The following is a 23,838-nucleotide window of genomic DNA, read 5'->3' on the forward strand; positions in this document are numbered from 1 at the left end:
GGTGCTACAGGAAGGATTTTTTTTATTTCCATGGGACACCTTGAATGCATGTTCTCACTTTCTTGACTGCTTTGCAGCTGTCATTTTCCCTGACTCTCATCTCTCCAACCAGAAAATCCTCCCTGTTCAGATGGTGCTGTCATTCTGCTGCAGAATAGTAATGCATGAATTCTACTGCACTACTTGATTGCCCTTAGTGGACCATCTCTAGAATGAAAGGGAGGACAGATTGCACAGCTCATGAGGCCTTGCATGACCCACAATGGATGCATTCATATTCCTGACATCTTTTCATTTTGACCTCCGTTTTAATAAGCTTTGCAAATCATCTGAGCCTTGGTAGCCAGCAATATGATGAGGCAAGTGCTTACCTGTCCCCTCAGCAGGTGAGTTATTGCTGCTTACGGAAAGGGAAGGGGTGGTGGGAGTGCAAATACGCCAACAGGAGCCCAAGAAGTTTTCGATCTGCATTTGCACAATGCTGACCTTGCTACCACTTTGCACACACACTGCTGTTTCCTACTGGTTTTAATCACTCTCCAATGGCTTACAAAAGTAAAAACATATCCATCTTGGAGGCCTGTTGGTAGGGGTGCCAATAGGATTTTCTGCCCGCATTGTGCATGCTTTGTGTCTTAAATAGATTTGTATCCTTTTGTGAGTAGGGTATTTGTTGTTTAGTCGTCTTAGTCATGTCCAACTCTCTGTGATCCCATGAACTAGATCATGCCTTGGAAACTCACTATCTTCTCAAAGCTCCTTTTTCATGTCCATGGAGTTTTCATGGCAAAAATACTGGAGTGGGTTGCCAGTTCCTTCTCCATTTAGTCTAAACTCTCGCCTATGACCTGTCCGTCTTGGGTGGCACTTAACGGCATAGCTCATAGCTTCTTGGAGGTATTCAAGCCCCTTCGCCATGAGAAGGCCGTGATCCATGAAGGGGGTGAGCAGGTTAGAGGGCTCCAAAATAAATAAGTCATATGCATGTAATAATATCTCTAGAAGACTGAACTGGTGACAATTTCTTCTTAATTGTATTTCCATACTAGAAAAGCCTTAACCTGTTGAATTTTGACCTGCCGTGTTGCAGTCCTCCAATGCCAGCCCTAAACCACGCAAATAAACAACAACCCAGCTTTCATTATTTGTAATGAATCTGTAGATCGTGAACAGATCTTACTATCCTTCAGATGGTGGTGGTGTACGGCAATGTTATCAGCACAGGTCAAAGAGCCACCTTGTGCCTGCACATTTTGATTCATAACTTTAGTTCGAAAGGGTGACCCTGCCTATTGGCTCAAATGTGGGGAGGGAGTCTCATAAACTGAACAGATTATTCTAGGCTGCACACACAACACACATATCCTGCATATAATTAGTGGCAAAGGGGTCCAAATATATGTAGGACATCGTATAATGAGCTAAACATCTGGTTCACAGTTTTGTTTCTGTTCTCTATGACTACTGGTGTTCACTTGCTGATCTTTTGTTTAAAAAAAAAGGAAAGAAAGAAAATCACTTCCATTGTCAGGGTGTCATCATAAATCAGATTTTAAAACTCAGCAATTTTGTTCAAGGAGTTAGACATGCATTAAAATGGACGTGTTAATACATTAACCTTCCACCTCTGTAAAATGCTGCCTTGGGAACGAAAATTAGATTGGTGTCTAACATCATGGTGCATGAGGTCCATCTATCTGGGCATCCCACAATTGGTGTAAGAGTTGCCCAAGCTAAGTTTGCATGGGATGCTTGAAGCAAGCGGAATGGCATTTCTGGGACCACCAAGCTCCATCTTTTGACAGTTTGCTGATGTTCTCCAGCTTTAGGGATGCAATATTTGCATATGATTTTCCTCATGTTAAGGTGATTAATTTCCCCAGAAAACGTAAGAAATCTGTTTCAAACGACACAGCATCCTTTTGGGAAATGTTCTGACTAAGTAAAAGATGTGGATATTTGTCACTTTAAAGCATGCCTCACCAAGCAAGTCAGGTAGGGGGGGGCAGTCCTTGTGTTCAACCACCAACTTGTGGCAGTCCATGTGTAATACGAGAATTCCCTTGTCTGTCCTGATTTGCACTCAGTCTAACAGCTGCAACAAGCCAAAGTTCCCCCAAGATCTATACACACCATACAGTACACATGCAATATATTTTAACAGCGGCAAAAAACCAAAATGCATCTGTTAAGGCATGGAAGATGCTTAAAAGGTTAAATAAAGTGAATATAATTAGGAAGTTAATAGGAGCAGTTGAATGGGATTAAATTAATGGCTGTGTTGTGGATAAAAGACAGTTGGGGGCACAGGCAGATTGGGGGGAGCACAATCAGTTTGCCTGCTCTGGCTGCTGAGCCAAGAGGCTGCTGCAGGAGGCTCTAAAACAGAATGACGGAAGGGGGGGGATGGCATTTCACAGGGCAATGCTGAATTTTTAAAGCCCAAAGCCTGCCACTGATGACTTGTCAGTCATCCAATGTCACTGTGACTTCTGGTGGCAATTTTAAAGGGACTCGTTTTCAGCACGAATCAGCTCACTGGAGCTAGCAGTGCACCTCCAAAGGGATGCAAACCATCGCTGTAGAGGAAAGCTGTCCATTTGCAGACACAGTTTGAATCCAAATTGCACCTGCAAATAGACAAAAGGTGGGGGAGGGGGCTCAAAGCACCAATTAGCTAATTGGTGATGAAAGTGTGCCTTCACAGGCAGTGTTGGAAACTGAGATACATAATCTAATCAGCAAATGGCACCTTAAACCTGGGTTCCAGTCGCCACACTGGGATGTCTAGATGCCTTTTTTTGTTTTAGTGGAATTATTATTATTATTATTACAGTGGTACCTCAGGTTAAGAACGTAATTCGTTCCGGAGGTCTGTACTTAACCTGAAACTGTTCTTAACCTGAAGCACCAATTTAGCTAATGGGGCCTCCCGCTGCCACCGCGCCGCTGGAGCATGATTTCTGTTCTCATCCTGAAGCAAAGTTCTTAACCCGAGGTACAATTTCTGGGTTAGCAGAGTCTGTAACCTGAAGCGGCTGTAACCTGAAGTGTATGTAACCCGAGGTACCACTGTATTGTATTATTTATTTATTTTTATTAATTTCATCTCTATACCACTTTCTAGAACAAATCTCAAAGCAGTTTTAAAGAACAAGCTTTAAAGAACAAATCTCAAAGCAATTTGCAACACATTAAAGCATCAAATTAAACAATCCAGGGAGGGGAAATAACAAATTCAAGCTTAAACATGCCCAGCTCCCTTAGCCGTTCCGCATAAGGCATTGTTTCCAGGCCTTTGACCATTTTGGTTGCCCTTCTCTGGACACGTTCCAGTTTCTCAGTGTCCTTCTTGACGTCAAGAGGTTTAGCATTCCAAGGAGATAATAACCTGGTAGGTGAGCCACACAGACCTGCAGATATTTATTAATATTTTCCTTGTGAAATGTTGCATCGGGGCAGGGTGGGGATCTTCAAATCTACTTTTGGGAAAAGGGATTTAGAAAAGCCAAGTACAATTAATTTTCAGTGTAATCTGCTTAGCCCGCTGGATATTTTCCCGCAGAAGCTGAAAGGTATTTCAAAAAGCTAGCGCTCATCAGAAGCTGCAGGTGTTCTGCTAAAGTGCAAGGACCATTAAACCAGAGAGCTCTTTTCTCTATTGAGTGTGACCTTGGCAGAGAAACGGACTCTGGGAAAATAATTTATGATTTTGCAATCAGAAAAGCCGGGGGGGGGGACGACGACACAATTAATGAACTGATTCATTTATAAAATGTTTGCAGCCATGTTGTCCCTTTTGGAAGAGAAATCAAAATATCAGCAGGATAATACCATTATTAAGGTAATTTTAAATGTACAAGATATTTAGCATGCTTTGTAGAATGCTGCATTGGGGTGAGGATTAAGGTGGAGCCATGATGGGCAATGGTGTAATTTAGGTGTAACAAACCTGCTCCCCCCACACAAAAAAGCCAGACTTCTTGTGTTAAGGGAAGGGATGGGAATTTGCACTGGAATGTGTAGGATAACAATTGCTTGATGCAACTTCATATACACTCCCCACAAACAGATCAGAATCAATGCTCAGTAAAGAGCTGCCATTGTCTACTTCCAGCCACCCTGCAAAATTAATGCAAACAAATCAGGTTGAATATTCCTTAAACAGATTGTCTAGACGCAACTTGCAATGCTGCTGCAGAGTGAAACAAAGGGTGGATTTTTCCATTCAGATCAATACGGAAAATAAAATTGGCTCATTCAAAGCCAAGGCAGCACCAGGTGCCTTAATTATCTTTCTGCTGGATGTTGGTTTATTGCTGTGGTCACCAGTGCCTCGTGATCAGCCTCGGCACCTGCGTTCGGCAGAATATCGTGGCATTTTGCTAAGCAAGATGAATATTGCCCAGATGGTGACTCCAGAAGGACGCATTTCACAGAGCATTCTTCCTGCCCTGCAGTTCCCAGTACAGGAATTCTGAATGTCATTCTAAAGACGGAGATGAACCCACATAAACAAACCAGCTATCCAACAGAACAGTAAATTTGGAATAAAGAACCTTGGCAGAACTTTCACAGGAGATCAGGTGGAAGGGTGGGCAGATCATAAGACTCGAGAGCAGCTTGCACTTAATTCCCTATTTAGTGACATCATTTATCTTAAGCGCAGCGGCTGGACCAAGCTGAAGACCACTGAGGAAGGCTAGGTGTTTATTACTATGAATAAAGAAAAGCCCAATTTCTTGATTCACTCCACAGCACAGTATAGTTGGTGCACAGAAAGATCCTACAGGAAAATCCAGCACCCTTAGAAGCTTATTCATTAAAAAACTTATGGTCTTTAAGGCAGTGGTCCTGAAAGGGTGTGACAACCACATTGGTGTGGCAGGAAAGGATGGCAAATGTGGCAGGAAGAATCAAGTACAGTGGTACCTTGGGTTACATACGCTTTTGGTTGCATACACTTCAGGTTACAGACTCCAGAAATAGTGCTTCAGGTTAAGAACTTTGCTTCAGGATGAGAACAGAAATTGTGGTCCGGTGGCGCGGCAGCAGCAGGAGGCCCCATTAGCTAAAGTGGTGCTTCAGGTTAAGAACAGTTTCAGGTTAAGTATGGACCTCCGGTACGAATTAAGTACTTAACCTGAGGTACCACTGTACAGTCAATATTATACTTTGGGATTGATTCATGTTCTTGTGTAGTTGCATTGTTTTATACTTTCTGCATGTCCCATGGTCATATTATAAAGTGAAAAGGTAAAGGGACCCCTGACCATTAGGTCCAGTCATGACCGACTCTGGGGTTGCGGCGCTCATCTCACTTTATTGGCCGAGGGAGCCGACGTACAGCTTCCAGGTCATGCGGTCAGCATGACTAAGCCGCTTCTGGCGAACCAGAGCAGCACATGGAAACGTCATTTAACTTCCCGCTGGAGCGGTAGCTATTTATCTACTTGCACTTTGATGTGCTTTTGAACTGCTAGGTGGGCAGGAGCAGGGGCCGAGCAACGGGAGCTCACCCCATCGCAGGGATTCGAACCGCCAACCTTCTAATCAGCAAGCCCTAGGCTCTGTGGTTTAACCCACAGCGCCACCCGCGTCCCTATTATAAAGTAGTTGTGTTTTATAAATCAGGCATTGCTAGAAGTTGTATCTTTTTTAAGTGTTTTCCAGTATATTTCTTAACCATAAAAAATAATAATGTGGCGCAAGGAAATTTTTATTCTGGAAGTGTGGTCCAGAGAAGGAAGCTTTGAAAACCACTGTTTTAAGGTATCACAAGACTCTGCATACTTTGTAGAGAAAGTTATTCTCTGAAGCAACAACTGAAATCCAACAAAGCTGATGAAGATAACTGATCAGTAACTAAATCTGCAAGAATCCTATGTACTTCTGAATAAATGTGCACAGAATGGAGACACACAGACACTGGTTGGCCAATCCACACCCCCTTCCCCGATTCCCTGTGCCTTCCCCTGCCTAGTGGCCATGAAGCCACTCACAGCATTACTTCATAGTGGGTTTTGTGTCAGCCTGGCGTGAAATCGGAGATGAGAGGCAAGAGAAATTGGTAGCCCTCTTCCTCTCCCTGTAAAGGCCTTGTGCTGTCGGTGGCCAGGTGAAGATGGAAGTGATTTTCAGGAGCCAGGTTTGCCCACTGCAGTTCTTTATATCCTACCAGTGGTGTAGCGTTGGTTGCCGGAGCCTGGGGCAAACACATGTGTGTGCAGCAGATGGGGGATGCCAGCCCAGCCCTCGCTGCTGAAGCAAAGCAGGGTCACACTGAGCCCCCTGCCTGGGGGGAGCCCAGCCAGCCAATGCAGTCCTTGGCAAGTACAGTGGTACCTTGGGTTAAGAACTTAATTCGTTCTGGAGGTCCGTTCTTAACCTGAATCTGTTCTTAACCTGAGGTACCACTTTAGCTAATGGAGCCTCCCGCTGCCGCCACCGCACGATTTCTGTTCTCAGAGATACTATTTCTGGGTTAGCGGAGTGTATAACCTGAAGCGTCTCTAACCTGAAGCGTCTGTAACCTGAGGTACCACTGTAGAGAGGAGCACTGAACCAGGCCACACTGGGGTCACCTACATGGGGTCACCTAGCTGGTGCCCATTCAAAAATTGTGAACCCAGGTCCATGGCCCCTCTTCACTTCTCATGTTATGCCTCTGTATCCTACTGTAGACAATTGTTTAAAATGCAGGTGAGAAGGAGGAAGGCAGAAACTCACAGGCCTCATCCACACTTATCTTTGGCCCTACACTTTAAATCTCTGAGTGTGAGCGCTCTTTTTTTTCTTTTTCACCGTGTAGATTTCCCTGTGAAAAACCACGCTTTAAAGGCAAAGCACAACAATCAGCAATTTGGATTTCCCACAGATTGCTGTTTGTTCTGATTCAGCAATAAAGAGCAAGTTTTCATGGGGAAAGTTCCAGGGAAGAAGAAGAAGAAGAAGAAGAAGAAGAAGAAGAAGAAGAAGAAGAAGAAGAAGAAGAAGAAGAAGAAGAAGAAGAAAGCTTGGATACGTAGCTCTGAAGCACAGACTGTGCCTGGAAAGAGCAGAGGAAAGGTTAGTGTGGATAAGCCTACAGCGTAAAACTGCATCAAAGTCCACGTGCAGATTATAAGTGAAAAGAATAATGAATTGTGAAATACAGTTTCCACAAATACAGTCGGATGATTTGGAAATGCAAAATCTGAGCAGAAATCTGCACTTCCAAAACCAATACACAAGCCAAAACAGCCATCTTTCAACATATGCACTTCTCTGAATTTTACAACGCAGTTCTCCAAAATGTGTACATCGGTGTAAATAATGTACAAAATGCAGTATGTTGTGGAAAATTGCAAACATATGCACATTAGAATTGTGCATATTAGAAGCAATGTTTAGAAAAATAAGATTTTCATGGGGGCTTTAACATTTCTTCCTCTGCTGCCAGACTGTGGAAATGAAGCAAACTGAGTTTAAACATGGAAAAAGGAGAAACAGACAGAAACCAAAACAGACAAAAATCTGTCCATCAATAGCAAAGGCACCCTTCTGCATCTGATGTCAGCCTGCATTTGTGCATTTCATCATCAGCTTATTTACACCCAAGAACAAAGAGTGTGCAGGGACTGGGAAGCCAAACTTACTGAGATCAGCCTGCTCTTAACTTCTGCAAAGTTAATCTGCTGAAATGATTGGCAATCACCACAGATGGGAATGGGAATAAAATAGCACCAGGCTGAATTTAATTCTCTTCATAATAATAATTAAAAAACCCTGGCAAGGATGCATGCATTATTCATGGCAAGTAAGTGGTTCACCTCGGCAATATGAGCCAGGAAGAGGCTCAGCTTGCAGTATTCCTTTCCTGCTTGAGGAACTGTAGCTGCAAAAGATGGTGACCTCAGGCTTCCAGACAGTAGTTCTCATCTATGAAAATGAAAGAGCAAAGGAGTTTTCACCCCATGATTCGTCCTTTATAAAAGATTTGGGCTTTGGAGGAATTTGGGCAAATCCCATTACAAGCCACCCAGGCTTAAATATCTGCTTGCAGTCATCATCCTCTGTCTTCTTTATTGAAAACAAATCAAATTTCCACTGAAAGCATTTGAGACTTTCATCTCTTGCCCATCTATGGAGGGGGGGGGGGAAAGACTCTTCATCCAATAGAGTTTATTGCTCAGACTTCCCAGCTGATGGAGATGTTCAGTTGTCATATCTAGCTGCTTGGAAAATTGTGAGGGGGGAAATAAGCTGGTGGCGAGGCATCGCAATAGGTATAGAAACAACGTAGATGGCATCTAAATAAAGACAAAGGGTAACAGTATCATACTGGCATTCAAGAAACTTATTCTTAGATCCAATAACAGTGTGAAAATAAAGTCCAGGAGGCCAAACGCCCCAAATCCTAGCATGTGACATGTTGCAATGCGTCTTTCAGACACATGTAATTAACTTCAGTAAATGATGGCCCCCATTTGTATTTCAAATGCACCTTTGGGGGCTTATCCCCCTGTTTGGATTTACTGCAGCTTGCATGTGTTTGGAGCTGCGCTGGAGCCAATGGTCTCTTGTATTGGTGACGCCCTTCTCCTCCTCCCCACAGTCACTGTTGCTCACTCATCTTCATCCTTGGGGCTGAATGCGCACAATGGACTAGAGCGCGAGAGAGCATCGCTTGCATTCTTGGACAGGCAGCAACAGCAAGAAGGAGGGACAGCAGGACCAGGAAACTCTAAGTCGAGGTGGAGAAGCTCCCATGGGCCAAATTAGGTCTGCCAGGCAAGCCAGATTGGCCCTTGCGCTCATTCTCTGCTGGCCACACCCACCTGTCACTGCCCTGACATCAGATGTGGGTTTAGTAAAGCCCCTCCAGGGCTTGCATTCAGCACTGCTTAAATTTGGCACAGAAGGCGAGCCCCGTTGGAACCGGTCCACTCGAGAGCTCTCACCTGGAGCTCCTGGGTGGAGGTGAGCTCTGCTGAAAGCAGCCAAGTGCTCCTTTTGGTGTTGAATTTGAGCAGTGCCAAAGGTAAGTCCTGCCGCCAAGGAACCATCAGGAGAGCAGGGCTTAAAAGATGCTTCAGTTTTTTCCTTTGCAAAAGGGCTTGTTTTTACGTGCTGTTTAAATTCAGCCCCAACTTGAAGCCCCACTCCTTTGGTTTGCAGTCCTGGGTCCACAAATAATAATATCTTGGAGGTCCCGGGCCTCAAGGAGGTTAAACTGGACTCAGACAGGGCCAAGGCCTTTTTGGCTTTGGCCCCAGCCTGGTGGAACACTCTATCGCAGGAGACCAGGGCCCTGCAGGACTTGACATCCTTCTGCAGGGACTGCAAGACGGAGCTGTTCCGCCTGGCCTTTGGTCCAGGCCCAGTTTGACCCCCCTCTATGGGACCCTGTAAGTTACCTCTTTGGCCCTTTTATCGGCTCACATGGGACCAACATGGATAGCTGGCCCTGGTGAATACTTGCGGTCTCTAACCCCATGGTTGTAATTCACGGGCAGTCATTTAATTTTATCCTGATTCTAATTTTTAAGCCATATTTTAATCAATTGTTTGATTGTGTTTTAATGTATTTGATATTTGATGTTAGCCGCCCTGAGCCCAGTCTTGGCCGGGCAGGGCGGGGTATAAATAAAAATGTACTTATTTACATGACATCAGATGACTGAGAGGCCTGCCCACCTGTCCAAGGTGACCCAGAGAAGCGGCCCCTTCTGGGTTCAGCCTGCTTGACAAAAGTGGTTGCCTACCCCCCCCCTGCCGCTATAGGGACAACAGGGGCACCTTGGCAGGGATGGTTGAGCCTCAGCAAGTACCCAATAATGCTAATCCCTGGTGCTCCTCGGTCCAATTCATCAGTTACAAGAATCCTGAGGAGAAATGCCTCTGCTGAGACCTTGGAGAGGTCTTGGGGGGGGGGGGGCAAAGCTCCATCTTTGCCTGAAGTGAGAGTGAAGAAACTCTCCCGTCTGAAAACAAATTCACCAAAATTATTCAGCAACATAATTCACCAAAATCTCTTATCTGGCCCATGTCCCACAGTCTTCCCAATTTGTATGATTTATTAACATATAATAATTAAGCTCTCGCAGCTGTGTCTTAAGAATGAGCTATATCTTATTTTAGGGAGCTTCAGCAGCTCCTGGAGACATGAGATTGATGGAGCAGGTCAGGAACGCCAAAGAACAAATGGGAAGAAGGGGAAGCATTAAGCAGAACTACAGCAAGGAAGTTTAAATCAAAAGAAGAACACCCGACCCTTGTCCTGAAAGAACCTGGCTCCAGGGAGATATCGCTTTTATGAAAACAGGTCTGGCACCATCTGGTGGAAGTTAAAAGAAGTAACCCATGAAATAACTCACCAGTTAGCAGGCGTATATTGCAATAAGGATTTGCTCCGTGGCTCTCTTCTTCTCTGTGATGCGCTGCTTGCTCTTTCTATTTTGAGAACATTCCTGTATCTACATTAGAACAAGAGCAAGCTTTCCCACCTTCTCCTGGTCTCAATAGAATTAAAAGAGCAAAGAAGCTCAGATTGGCATTCATAGGAACTAGAAGCAGAACTGAAGGCCGATGGTTGGGGTGATGTTGGGATATGCATGTTTGTCTGAAGGATCACAGACTCCCCACCATGATATATAGGAAGGTGAATATGAATACATAAGAGATATGAAAAAGCAGCAGCTACTCAGGAGCAGCACTTGGCAGATCGGCAAAAAACTGCATTTCTGGGTCAGACTAAAGATAAATCTAGCCCCATCACTCTATTTCCCAAAATCCACTGCAGTTAGAATTTGCCTAAAACTGAAAATCAGTGGAAAGGGGTTTTTTTAGTTTACATTCATAGCTCATTACATCCTGAAGGATTCAGAAAGGTGTGACAAGCAAGACCTCTTCCAAGCAGGGAAGAATCATTTTGAACCAAACTCACTGAAATTTCACCAGCTTTCCCCAATTTAATTATAATCTCCAAAGACCAACTCAAACAGGCGGGTCTTAAAGGTAAAGGTAAAGGGACCCCTGACCATTAGGTCCAGTCGTGGATGACTCTGGGGTTGCGGCGCTCATCTCTCTTTATTGGCCAAGGGAGCCGGCGTACAGCCAGCATGGCTAAGCCACTTCTGGCGAACCAGAGCAGTGCACAGAAACACCATTTACCTTCCCGCCAGAGTGGTACCTATTTATCTACTTGCACTTTGACGTGCTTTCGAACTGCTAGGTTGGCAGGAGCAGGGACCGAGCAACGGGAGCTCACCCCATCCCGGGGATTCAAACCGCCGACCTTCTGATCGGCAAGCCCTAGACTCTATGGTTTAACCCACAGCGCCACCCGCGTCCCAATTACACTACTTCTTAACTTCTTACACTACTTGTAAAACATACTCTTGGATTTGGGCGAATCTGCCATGGGAGGAAGTTCCATAGCTGTGTCTGAACCTTCCATTATGGTGCTGTCATTTGGAGAGCATCTTCTGAGAGTCTCAGAGATTATAATAGGAAACAAGTAATGAGGTTGTCTCTTGTGCATGTTGGAACTATGGCAAGTCATTTAGAGTTTTTAGGAACCAGTGAGAGAACCCAGGAATTGTGAACAGAGAGGCAGACAAACTCCAGCCAAAGCCCCCAAAGCCCTAAGAGCAGTTTGTCCATGTAACAGGGTCTCCACACATATAGTTCAGATGCAGATCACAGATCTCTCCATCCTGCATATTTTTGTTGGGAGACATGCATTTACCTCTGCCCTCTCATAAGCTATATTAGTGTCCCAAAACATCATTTGATGATGCAATTAGGAGTGGATGAATCTCTCACTTTCAGTTTCTCATTTTTCCAAGCTTAAGTTCAATTATCAGACAACGCTGTTTTAAGCCATTAGGCTTTGTTTTGACTTTGGATTTCTCTCTTTCCCATTTAGGAATCTTTTCAGGATTCTAGAAGAAGTTTTAAAATTAAGTCTTCTTGTGGCTCAAGTAATCAATTTAATGATTTTAAACAACACCACCCTGCCAGTCTATCTCATATTGCCACAAAACAGGGAAATGGGAAGGTCAGCTATGATATTGTGGTTGCTTACAACTTATCCTCCAAGCTCTGAAACAGTTTTCCTTGGTCTTTCAGGTCCTAATCTAGATGGAGGGGATGCTGCTGCCAGCGACCAGCAAAGGTGCCCCACACAATGTCCTGTTCCTATATGGCTTTTGGAAACTAGAGGAATCCCCCTGTGAAATTTCATAATAGGTATTGTATAGAGCACCCACCCTTTGCAGATACTACAATCATGGCAAAAAAAAAAAATATGCTTAACTTTTGCTTTCAGATAAGCATTATTTTGCTGGAAAACCTTCCACAGACTTTAATGGGGTGGAAAACCCTTAATAAAATTTTAGTTGGTGATCAGAGCTTCCCCAAACCAAAGACAGCTTGTGCTTCACAACATACCTGAACAAAGCACATTTACTACTACTATTTTCATCAAAATTGAAAGAAGTATATGATATACTTTCTTTGGGGAAAGGGGTCAAAGTGCCAGTTTCCAGCGCTTTTTACCTAGCTGTATCTTGGGCCATTTTTACCAGAGCAGTTTGAAATCTGGCACTTTCACAGACCACCTGCCAAGTTCCAAGTCATTTGTTCAAAAGGTGCCATTTATTATGTTGGCATCCTTCTGCCTTGGGAGGCAATGAAAGAGTAAAAGGGTGAAGTCAAACCATTGGAGAGTTACAGCGCCTGCTGTGGCTGTAGAGACCGATACAGGAGAGACATGTTTTATTAAGACTTACAATGATGGAGCCCTGCTGTTGCTATGGGTCTTAACTATATGAGAACTTCTGTTGGGCTGTGTATGTGATAAAGGCGTCTTCTTCTATTTGTCCCCATGTCAGTTTCAGTTTACTGGTTAGTTTTTCCTAATAAGGCTGTTTCCCATACTATTTGATACCATTGGTCCATGCTTACTCCTGACAGGTCTCTCCAGTGTCTGGCTATGATGCTTCTGGCTGCTGAGAGCAGGTGGGTTATGAGCTTTTTATAGTTTGAATGGACATTATTATCTTGGAAGATGTTCAGTAGGGCCAGTTCTGGGGTGACGTCTAGTACTTGCTCAACAAGACAACAACAAGAACCCACCAACAGCATTTAAATCAATCTGGCTAACCTGCTACACACACACACACACACACACACACACACACACACACACACACCCCACTCACACATGAAAACAAAGTTCACCACAGCCAATCAAAGACAACCAACCACACCCTAGGCCAACCCCAACCTCTCTCACCACCAAAGGAACACAAGCAAAGAGTAAAGAGAACCCACACAAGTGACGCTGACACAAAACCCCACACATACAATAAGTAGAATTGAAGCATTGCCACTCGACCCCACCCCACTCACCATTCCCCTCTCTACCTCTTTCCCTCTTTTCTTCCTAATGTAACACTAATGTCTCACAACAGATGAAACTGATCTGTAGAAAATGCAACTGGGGAAAAGAGACATTGCACATACCTTTGTAAACTAAGAAATCTTTAATAAAAATATATTAAAAATAAACAAGCTATATGAGAACTTCTGTGTTCCTATATTATAGTTTGAGGGTTTTTTAAAAAATAAAAACTTTGCCAAATCTCTCTTTCTCTGAGCCTCCTCCTCTGAGCGGCCTCCTCCCCCAAAACACCCGCTTTTATATTTGCAACCATATTCTGAAGATCGCTTCCCTTTGATGTTTGACAGCCTGCCTTGTGCAACCCTTAGTCAGCATTTTTAAGCATGCCACCTCCAGGGGGAAATGTCCCTTTCACAAAACATCTCTTCAGTCTCAGCATGAAATGGTCCTAATCCCATAGCAACAGCAAAAGCCATTTACCAGCTGCAATGTTTAATTTTTTCTTTTTTTAAGAAAAGAACTTTCATCTCCAGTGAAGTAACGCTGGAAAAAATAAGATCTATTTACTGGGGGAGGAATCGTGCCATGAGAAAAAATAAATTAAAACAAATTCATTACCTTTACCATGATGTGCTGTTAGACGCCACCCCAATCCTACCAGACTGTGTGCCTTCATTTACTAAGCACCACTGCTTGGCTTCTAAGTTCTGCCTCCTGCATCTCAGCCTCCAGAGAAGAGTAACCCTAGAAACTACTGTATTGCCAGCTATGTAATGAGAATAAAACCCAAGCATTACTATCTCTTTGCTAAGGTTGCCATATGTCCTCTTTTTCCAGGACACGTCCTCTTTTTCATGGGTAGAGTCATCATAGCAATCCATAGTTAAAAGTATAAGTCGGCAAATGTTATCTCTTTTTTGCTCTTCAAAATATAGCAACCCTACCCTTTCTCGTTTACGCAGCTTCACCACGCAGTCATGTTGTTGTTGTTTAGTTGTTTTGTCATATCCGACTTTTCGTGACCCCATGGACCAGAGCACGCCAGGCACTCCTGTCTTCCACTGCCTCCCACAGTTTGGTCAAACTCATGTTTGTAGCTTCGAGAACACTATCCAACCATCTCGTCCTCTGTCGTCCCCTTCTCCTTGTGCCCTCCATCTTTCCCAACATCAGGGTCTTTTCCAGGGAGTCTTCTCTTCTCATGAGGTGGCCAAAGTATTGGAGCCTCAGCTTCAGGATCTGTCCTTCCAGTGAGCACTCAGGGCTGATTTCCTTCAGAATGGAGAGGTTTGATCTTCTTGCAGTCCATGGGACTCTCAAGAGTCTCCTCCAGCACCATAATTCAAAAGCATCAATTCTTCGGCGATCAGCCTTCTTTATGGTCCAGCTCTCACTTCCATACATCACTACTGGGAAAACCATAGCTTTTACTATACGGACCTTTGTTGGCAAGGTGATGTCTCTACTTTTTAAGATGCTGTTTAGGTTTGTCATTGCTTTTCTCCCAAGAAGCAGGTGTCTTTTAATTTTGTGGCTGCTGTCACCATCTGCAGTGATCATGGAGCCCAAGAAAGTAAAATCTCTCACTGCCTCCATTTCTTCCCCTTCTATTTGCCAGGAGGTGATGGGACCAGTGGCCATGATCTTCGTTTTTTTGATGTTGAGCTTCAGACCATATTTTGCGCTCTCCTCTTTCACCCTCAATAAAAGGTTCTTTAATTCCTCCTCACTTTCTGTCATCAGGGTTGTGTCATCTGCATATCTGAGGTTATTGATATTTCTTCTGGTAATCTTAATTCTGGCTTGGGATTCATCCAGTCCAGCCTTTCGCATGATGAATTCTGCATATAAGTTAAATAAGCAGGGAGACAATATACAGCCTTGCCGTACTCCTTTCCCAATTTTGAACCAATCAGTTGTTCCATATCCAGTTCTAACTGTAGCTTCTTGTCCCACATAGAGATTTCTCAGGAGACAGATGAGGTGATCAGGCACTCCCATTTCTTTAAGAACTTGCCATAGTTTGCTGTGGTCGACACAGTCAAAGGCTTTTGCATAGTCAATGAAGCATACCCTCCATCATTTCTCCACTGAAAATGAGGACGTCCTAAGGAAAAGTGGGACATTCCAGGATCAAATCAGAAACTGGGATGGCTTCTGTAAATCTGGGACTGTCCCTGGAAAACAGGGAAATTGGGAGGGTCTGCTCATATAAGCTAGTTTCCACTAGTTTTCTACAGGGAAGGGCATTCCATGAAAGACTGGCATTTTTGGCTAAGCAAGGAATCACCAAGAGCAGTCTTCTTCCTATTGCATGTACTATTCCAGAAACCAGTGTTGCTCATTCCCCATGATCAGATCGCTCCAGTCTTTTTTCCCCCCCTGGAACGAGTCTTACAAAGTATTCTTCTTGCCTGCCTCTAAAGCAGGAGTGATTAACACGCAGTTTGAGAGTAAAAAATACCCCACATCAGTATTTTTCTGCGCTCACCCTTTGTCGTCGTTGTTCCCCACCCCCACCCCCAAATCTACAATACTATATTATGTATTATATTTTTTCTTAGCCGCCTGAAGATTACACTCCATGCAACTGAAGAAAGGCACTGTGGTCCACAAAGGTTTATGCCATAACAAGCTGGTGCTAAGAGGTTCTTTGTTGTTATGCAGCAACAACATGGAAATCGTTCGGAAATATTGTGTCTTTTTAAAAAGTACCACTAGAGGGCAGTCGTATACAGAAAGCAATCAGAAGGAGTACTTTGAAGCAGCCTGTCAATTATTCATGAAATGTGCACACGTCTGATCATCATGGGTAACATGCGTGTTGCTGGCATGCTTTATTACAGATTATTTCATTGCAGGAATTTCTTAACGTTTCAAGCCGTTGCTTAAGTCTACAGGTAGCTCATCTTTTTAGTCTTAAGACTATTGTAACCTCTGGAAAGTTAATTTTTTTAAAAAAATCTGAATCCATTGACAAATGGAAAGCCAGAAAACATAGTGGGGGGGGTGGGGGGCGGGGAGTGATTGGTGCAGATCCTGCACAATGGAACTGAACATGCACCAAGTCCCTGCCATTTGATCTAGAACTTCCTGGGAAGTATCCGCTCCCTCCTACGCAGAATGGTCTGTGAGCCATTTCCTCCACTGCCGCTTAGTGTGAGATGTCCCAGGTCCATGTGAGTTTGACAATGGGCAGCCATGGCTGCTGTGCCCAGCAAGTCTGGAGACCTGGGAGTGGAAGGTGAGCTGGGAAGCAGACATCAGTTCTGCCTTGTTCTCCAGCCAGCTGTGGCTTGTGCTAGTACATTAGAGGGATGGGCTTCCAGGAGTGTCCCCGTGGTTAGTATACACTAGCAATAAGCCATTTTGGGGTAGACAGCAGTTGCCCCCTGCCCTCCTGCTATCAACAAAGGTCTGGTGGACATGGATATCCCCTCCCTCCACCGCCACCACTACGTCAACGGGAATCATAGAATCATAAAATTGTAGAGTTGGAAGAGAGACCCTGAGGGTCATCTAGTCCAACCCCCTGCGATGCAGAAATCTCAGCTGAAGCATCCATGACAGGTGGCCAGCCAACCTCTTCTTAAGAACCTCCAAGGAAGGAGAGCCCGCCACGAGAGTCTGATCCACTGTCTAACAGCTCTTACTGTCATCATCCTGATGTTTACTCGAAATCTCTTTTCTCATAACTTGGTTCAGATTCTACCTTCCAGAGCAAGAGAAAACAAGCTTACCCCCATCTTCTATATGGCAGCCCTTTAGATATTTGAAGATGGCTCATCATGTCTCCTCTCAATCTCCTCTTTTCCAGGCTCCTTCAACCGTTCCACGTAAGGCTTGGTTTCCAGACCTTTTATCATCTTGGTTGCCTTCCTCTGCACACGTTCTGGACTCTAGACGTCTGTTGATGCAGCCCTGAAGAGCTTTAGCATTTTTTATTGCTGAATCCCACAGTTGACTCATGTTAAGCTCCGGTCTACTAAGACACCTATATCCTTTTTTTTGCATGTACTGCTGGCAACCCAGGTGTACTCCATATTATATTTGTGCAGCTGGTTATTTATTGTTATGGTTTTCTTAGAATGTGTGTGTTGTTGCTGTTGCATATTAAATTTATATGCTGCCCTCCAGTGGTGTAGCGTGGGTTGTCAGCACCCGGGGCAAGGCAAGTAATTTGTGCCCCCTAACCCGTGGATTTGCGCCCCCTAACCCTAACCCCCAGATGTTGCGCCCGGTGTGGCCGGCCCCCCTTGCACCCACCACGCTACGCCACTGCTGCCCTCCATCCGAAGATTACAAGGCAATTCACAACACAGCACAGAAATACAAAATTTGTTTAGTGGTTCTTGCTTTTATCTGTAAGCCACCTGGAGTCTCTGTCAGGGAAAAGGGTGGTTTGCCTTGACCCCACATCAAACATGAACTAATTCATACATTTAAACACTTCTGTGTAGAAAACAGCACTCAACATACATGCTGATGATTATATATGTGAAACATGTGCACTTTGTGCGGGCTACACGCCGTGGCATTTATGGAATTGCTTTCTTACTGTGATCTACTTTAAATCTTACCCTTCATTGCAGTTTTACTTCCTGTTTCCTGTTTAATTCTCAGTTTAGCAAATGTAACTTCCAGTTACTGCTGGGCTCCCGTGAGCTACTTACGGCAACGTACATTTGCCACACTTTACACATAGGAATTATGCCAGGATGTACCAATCCACAGAGTCAGCCGTAATGCAAGGAAGACAGGGCAGTTATGAGTTTCCGAATGCAGATGTATTCAGTTTGTAGAGCACAAGGGAAATCGCAGATGCTGACATCAAAGACTGAGCCATATTTTATGCCACAGAGTCACATTTCTCCCTGCCAGACACTCGCTGTACATCAAGACACTCACTTGATTCCCAGTGCTGCTCCTTGCGGTGGAAATTACTTCCATAGCCCTGATTAGAACCTCCTGCATCTTGGATCTTCTTGGAAAGAGAGAGAGTGAGGAGCAGCCCTCAACAAGGCACAGCTGCCTGCCACATGAGCCCGTTAAAGACAACAACTACTAAGGGTATCGTGATGGTTTGCAGCCTCTGATACAGTCACCTCCAGCTGCACATGTCCCTCTGTTGTTTGGGCTTATTTTATTACCCTCTTACTCAGGAAAAGCATCTATAAACTACAAAGGAAATGCTGGCAAGGAGCCATGATTTCCCTTTTTTGTGTAGTTTAGAATTCTTACTTTTAATATGCTTGTGCATTTATATATTTCAACTGTGAAGTGCTCTACTTGCATTACTTCAGAAATTATTACCAACAGCCTTGTAAGGTAGACTATTATCATTTTCACTTACTGCCCCATCTCAGGGTTTGGATCAGATTTTTTCAGGGTTTTTAGCTTCCTCTGCTAGTCTCGAATTTGGAGAAAATATCAGGGTGACAGGGCAGAAATCACAAAATAAGACATTAAAATCAAGAAAACATAAAAATCATTCGAACACATAGACTTTTTGAACAATGAGGAACCAAGCTGAACCTCCTGTAGGACATTTCACAGCCTAGGCATCACCACCGATAAGGCCCTGCTATTAGTCACTTCACCACAAGTTTCACACAATGGCAGGACTGCCAGCAGAGCTCCCTCTGCAGATCTTTATTGACAGGATGGCAGATACTCCTTTGAGTTTTGGGGCCCAAGTCATTTAGAGCTTTATAAGTCAGTATCCAAATCTTGAATTGGGACCAATAGTGAACAGGCAGCCAGTACAGTTCATGCAGGAATTAGGCAATTCCAGTAAGATACATAATATTCCAGTCTCTAAGTTACCAGAACATGAATTGGTGTGGCAAAGTTATCTGGATCCAGGAAGCAGCCAAACCAGTTGGATCTTGGCAGAGGCACTCCTGGCTACTAGCAACATTACGTGACTTTAATGGCATTTAATGACTTCATGGCCAAGAAGGGATTTGACACCAGCTGGTTTTATACTGAAATTACAGTCAAACCAATACCCTGCTGTGGCCCAAACAGCTTGCAACTCACCAAACACAATGTTATGTACTGAAGTTCTCACCCTGGGCCAGCAGGGGGATACTGTAAATAGTTTTCACTCAGGTCCACATATGCAAATAAGGGATTGAAAGTGACGTTCAGTGATTGGATAGTTACAGAAAGTGTTACAGTTGCGTTGTAGTGGAGCTCTATATAAGCAGGCTGGCTGAACCCTTCAGTTCAGTTCTGTTCTGGCCTGTGAATAAACAAGAGCTGTTTGAAAAATCGCTGTGTCGTCTGATATGTTCACCCACAACTTAACACGCAAGGCAGGCCCCCCCTTCAAAATCTCGGCATTGTGGTCTTTCAGGTACTTCAGAACCCACAGACCCCCACATACACTAGTTTTCAGGGGGTGGGGCAAAAATATTTGAGTGGTGGAATGACAAGATTTTCAGCAATGTTTTAAGGCCCATTCTTGGATGAATTTGAGGTTAGATTACAGAAAGGAAAAGCCCAATATTCTATGTGCTTAAGTTAGCCAAGCATTCATGAGCAAAGTTCTAATGTCCCTCAAGCCAGGAGCGAAACTAGGTTTCATTTGCCCAGGTTGAAGACCCAGTTAGGCACCCCAACACACACACACACACACACACACACACACACACACACTTGCATAAATGCACAGGCTGGGAGCCTCAGTGGTGCCCCCTAGAGGCTTAACCCAGGACAGTAAGAGCTGTTAACATCTGGGCCCAGCTATGTGGCAAGGCTCAGTCTTGATTTGGTGTTTGGGGCTCGTTTGAATAAAGGCGAGGTGGAGGGTGGGGGATTCCTTTGTTCCTTTCTTGTGGGTAGATCACTAGAAGGTAGAGCTTACGATCACTGCGAATCCTAACTCAACAGGAATGGAGGACCACGCCAAAGACTGATGGACCCAGACTGTTTCCTGATGTTTCCAAGAGATTTATTACATCTATTACACTGAATTACTGACATGTGTTCTACATGAAGCTACCTTTGGGGAACATCTAGGATAGTGCCATATGAAGTTGTGTCGCCTTTGACAGGAGCCAACTGTTTGAAGCATCAGACTTGGTCAGTACACCATTTCCAGACTCAGTTCAAAGTCCTGCTCACTCCCTTGAAAGCCCTCCTGCTATGCAGTGGCGTAGCGTGGGGGGTGCAGGGGGGGCCGGCCGCACCGGGCGCAACATCTGGGGGTTAGGGTTAAGGTGCGCAAATCCACGGGTTAGGGGGCGCAAATCCACGGGTTAGGGGGCGCAAATTACTTGCCTTGCCCCGGGTCCTGACAACCCACGCTACGCCACTTCTGCTATGCGAGTCTACCCATTCTCTGAGGTTATCTAGAGAGGCTTTGCTGCATATTGTGTTGGCATCTGAGGCTCAAAATGGCAGGTGCTTGGAACAGGGCTTCTCAGTTCTTGAGCTGAGGCTTTGGGAATATCCTGCCCTGGAAGATCCATTTGGCATTCTGTTTAAGACCAAATCCTTGGACAGCTCCACACCATACATTGAAACACACATGATTTTCCTCAAAGAATTCTGGGAACTGTAGCTTCTTGAGGATGCTGGGAAACAATTCTCAGAGAACTACAGTTCCTAGGGTACTTTAGGGAGTGTCATCTGAGTTTCAGCGTATTTCATTGAGCTGCCTTGAGCGTGTCAAACTGAGGCAGAAAGGTGAAATACAAACTCTCATCACTAACTAACTAAAAGACAACATGTTTTTTGAGCATGTGTTGCACTCACTTCTCGTAATGTTGTAGAAAAGGGAACAGAAACACGAACTAGCCAGTAAGGAAGGCAGCAAAGGATGGCAGGCTCTACATGGCTACTTGGGAGTAAGCCCTGCTCAACCCAAAGGGGGCTGGGTTTGCCTGTGTAGGGTTGCTTACTATGAGTGAGTTGACTGAGCTCAGGAGCATTTTCATCTGGGGCAAGGGGGAGGCGATCTGCCATCCTTCCTGAGACAAGCTCTACCTTGAGCTTAGCCAGGTGATAAAGTAGGGCTATAAATAGTCGACAGTGGCTCTCAAACACCGTTTTACAACCAGCTGGGAGTACAGACTTGAACTTTCTTCCTTTATAAGGCCCCAGCAAAAAGTACAGAAGGAGGGACTGAAACTGAAGAGGGGCGCTTAACCCTTTCCCTCATGGCAACATCACCCGTCCAATCTTGCAGGGCTGCGCCTGTTTGGTGCACCACCTTCCTGATGCACTTGCGCTCACTGCTAAAACACAATCCTGATGTGAGCCTATGCACAATGACATTGCTGGTCATTAAAGCACACGTGTGCTTTTGTGCACAGATAAAAACACAGCAATAACCAAAGCAAAGTTGGTTGTATCAATCAGGTGGGACACAGGTGACGCTGTGGTCTAAACCACTGAGCCTCTTGGGTTTGCCGATCAGAAGGTCAGCAGTTCAAATCCCCACGATGGGGTGAAAGCACATCAAGTGCAAGTAGATAAATAGGTATCTACTGCTGCGGCAGGAAGGTAAACAGCATTTCCGTGCACTCTGGTTTCCATCACGGTGTCCTGTTGTGCCAGAAGTGGTTTAGTTATGCTGGCCACATGACCCAGAAAGCTGTGGACAAATCCAGCTCCCTCTGCCTGAAAGCAAAATGAGCACCGCACCACATAGTCAAGTTTGACTGCACTTAACCGTCCCGGGGTCCTTACCTGTATCAATAATCTTTTTGTATAGCGGCCAGTGGATGGTCTCTAAGCAGGACTCCCCAGCAGTCAGTCTCCTGCAAGCCTCTCTGCTTCAAGTGCACCATCTAAGCTGCAGCGCTGGCTGACCTGAACACCCAGTCAGCAGACCTCAAGGACTGGTCCTTGTCTACCGGACCCCATAACTGCCTGGCTGCAATACTGACTAATTTCTGGTCCTGCCTGGTTTTGACTATCCACATGCCTGTGGGACTTCTGGACCTTCTTTGCTGTTCTGGAAATGGACCTCTTTCTAGGCTTGACAATATACCTGCCCACTTGGTACTTGTTTTTCTGGAGCCTGACCCTGGCCACAGCTCAGCATGTACAATGTGCAGGAGCAGGTGGATGCACATTGGTAAAACCAACATAGACTTGCAATATGGCTATACTGATGAACAATCACCCTGAGGGTTAGGAGGCGGCTGCCATTCAGGCTGGGAACATGTTGCTGGGAGAATAATTATTATTATTATCTTATTTTACTTTATTTTTTTACATAGAGTTAACCCTTGTCCCCAGCTTTGTATCTACCATTTTCTAGAATTAAATCACCCACCACCACACAGCTGCATTAAACAAAACAAAGCAAAAGCCCCAAAGAAGAACACGTTGGCCGGTCTCCAACCTCAGGTCTGCCAGCCTTTATGGATGATCCGCTCGTTTGGTTTTCATTCAGAGCCTGGAGGTTTGTAAGGCTTGTTTCGAAACCCATCACCAATTCAGCTTTGGCCAGAAACAACAGGAGTTTCCCTTCTTTTAGGTTTTTCTTTTCACAGGAGGAGACAATTTGAAAGATTGCATTTCCCAAATATTATGTCACATCATTATCCAGAACATATGGTGCACCAGCGGAATCTTACACAGGTCTACTCAGAAGTAGGTCTTCTGGAAGTCCTTGAGCGCCATAGGGCTTGCTCCTAGGTATGTGGGTCTACGATTACAGTCTGTGCTGTAATACTTCAAGCAGGCAGTGAAGCAAGCCGCTTGCAGTGTGCAGGGACCTCTTCCCTGCATTTAAAAGTAAAGTTGACAGTTGCTTTAAATTAGAGCGGCTGGCTCAGGTTCAAGGCAGCGAGTGGGTGTTTATTTAGCTGAAGAAGACAGTTGCAAAACTTGGGAATCAAGCTCCAAATGAATCCAGAGAAATCTATTATTTGACAGAAAGACACTTCTCCTTGTTTTTGGAAGGGCTTTTACTCATTTGGGACAGCTATATTTGCGTAAATTTTAACCAGTATGTTACAGCTCCAAAGGAAACATACAGTTTTGCTGGGAAAGCTGAGATCGGTGGCTCCGAAGCAAGGTAAGAAGAAAGTGGCTTTGTTGCAAAACTTTTTCAAACAACTATTAATGAAGGGAACAAAAGTGGAGAGGGCTAAGATTCAAAATGCAGGTTTGTGCAAAATAATAGCTGGATTCCAGTGCTGTAAAGTTGCTGCAGAAGTTGTGTATATCTTGTCAAATGCAGAGCTGTATATCCCAATAAAATAGAAACATTCCTTTCAGAGCAAACAGGGCTTGTAAGAGCCCTCTGTTGTACAAACAGAACAACTTAGTTTATAGCAGAAGTATTTGCATTTTTGCAAGTAAGTCCCACTGTATTCAATGATTCTATTTGGGAGGTGGTGGACTCTCCTTCCTTGGAGGTATTTAAGCAGAGGCTGGATGGTCATCTGTCATGGATGCTTTAGCTGAGATTCCTGCATCACAGG

The 23,838-nt window shown here is 44.6% G+C and overlaps 1 protein-coding gene and 2 long non-coding RNA genes across 6 annotated transcripts in view; 2 read left to right on the forward strand and 1 right to left on the reverse strand.

Annotated features, from left to right (window-relative positions):
- Positions 1 to 7,019: 7,019 nt before the first annotated feature.
- On the reverse strand, positions 7,020 to 15,100 carry LOC308594652. Its single transcript, XR_014011523.1, has 3 exons — positions 14,009 to 15,100; positions 7,812 to 7,920; positions 7,020 to 7,048 (listed from the first exon to the last, which is right to left on the reverse strand). It is a non-coding gene; the product is annotated as an uncharacterized lncRNA (long non-coding RNA).
- On the forward strand, positions 12,014 to 17,421 carry LOC308594671. The gene is made up of 4 exons (XR_014011546.1): positions 12,014 to 12,234; positions 12,961 to 13,005; positions 16,237 to 16,290; positions 17,208 to 17,421. It is a non-coding gene; the product is annotated as an uncharacterized lncRNA (long non-coding RNA).
- Positions 17,422 to 22,815: 5,394 nt separating this feature from the next.
- C1QTNF7 (C1q and TNF related 7) overlaps positions 22,816 to 23,838 on the forward strand; it is a 39,808-nt gene continuing 38,785 nt past the window's right edge. For 2 of the 4 annotated variants that reach the window (XM_081207906.1, XM_081207907.1), the window contains exon 1: positions 23,062 to 23,429. Coding sequence is in view for 1 of the 4 variants with exons in the window: in XM_081207905.1 (XP_081064031.1) it covers positions 23,363 to 23,429 (67 nt within the window). In the remaining 3 variants the exon portion in view is untranslated. The other 2 variants (XM_081207908.1, XM_081207905.1) reach the window with 2 other exon arrangements.

This window comes from Podarcis bocagei, assembly GCF_964188305.1.
Source record: "Podarcis bocagei genome assembly, chromosome: 9".
NCBI lineage: Eukaryota > Metazoa > Chordata > Lepidosauria > Squamata > Lacertidae > Podarcis > Podarcis bocagei.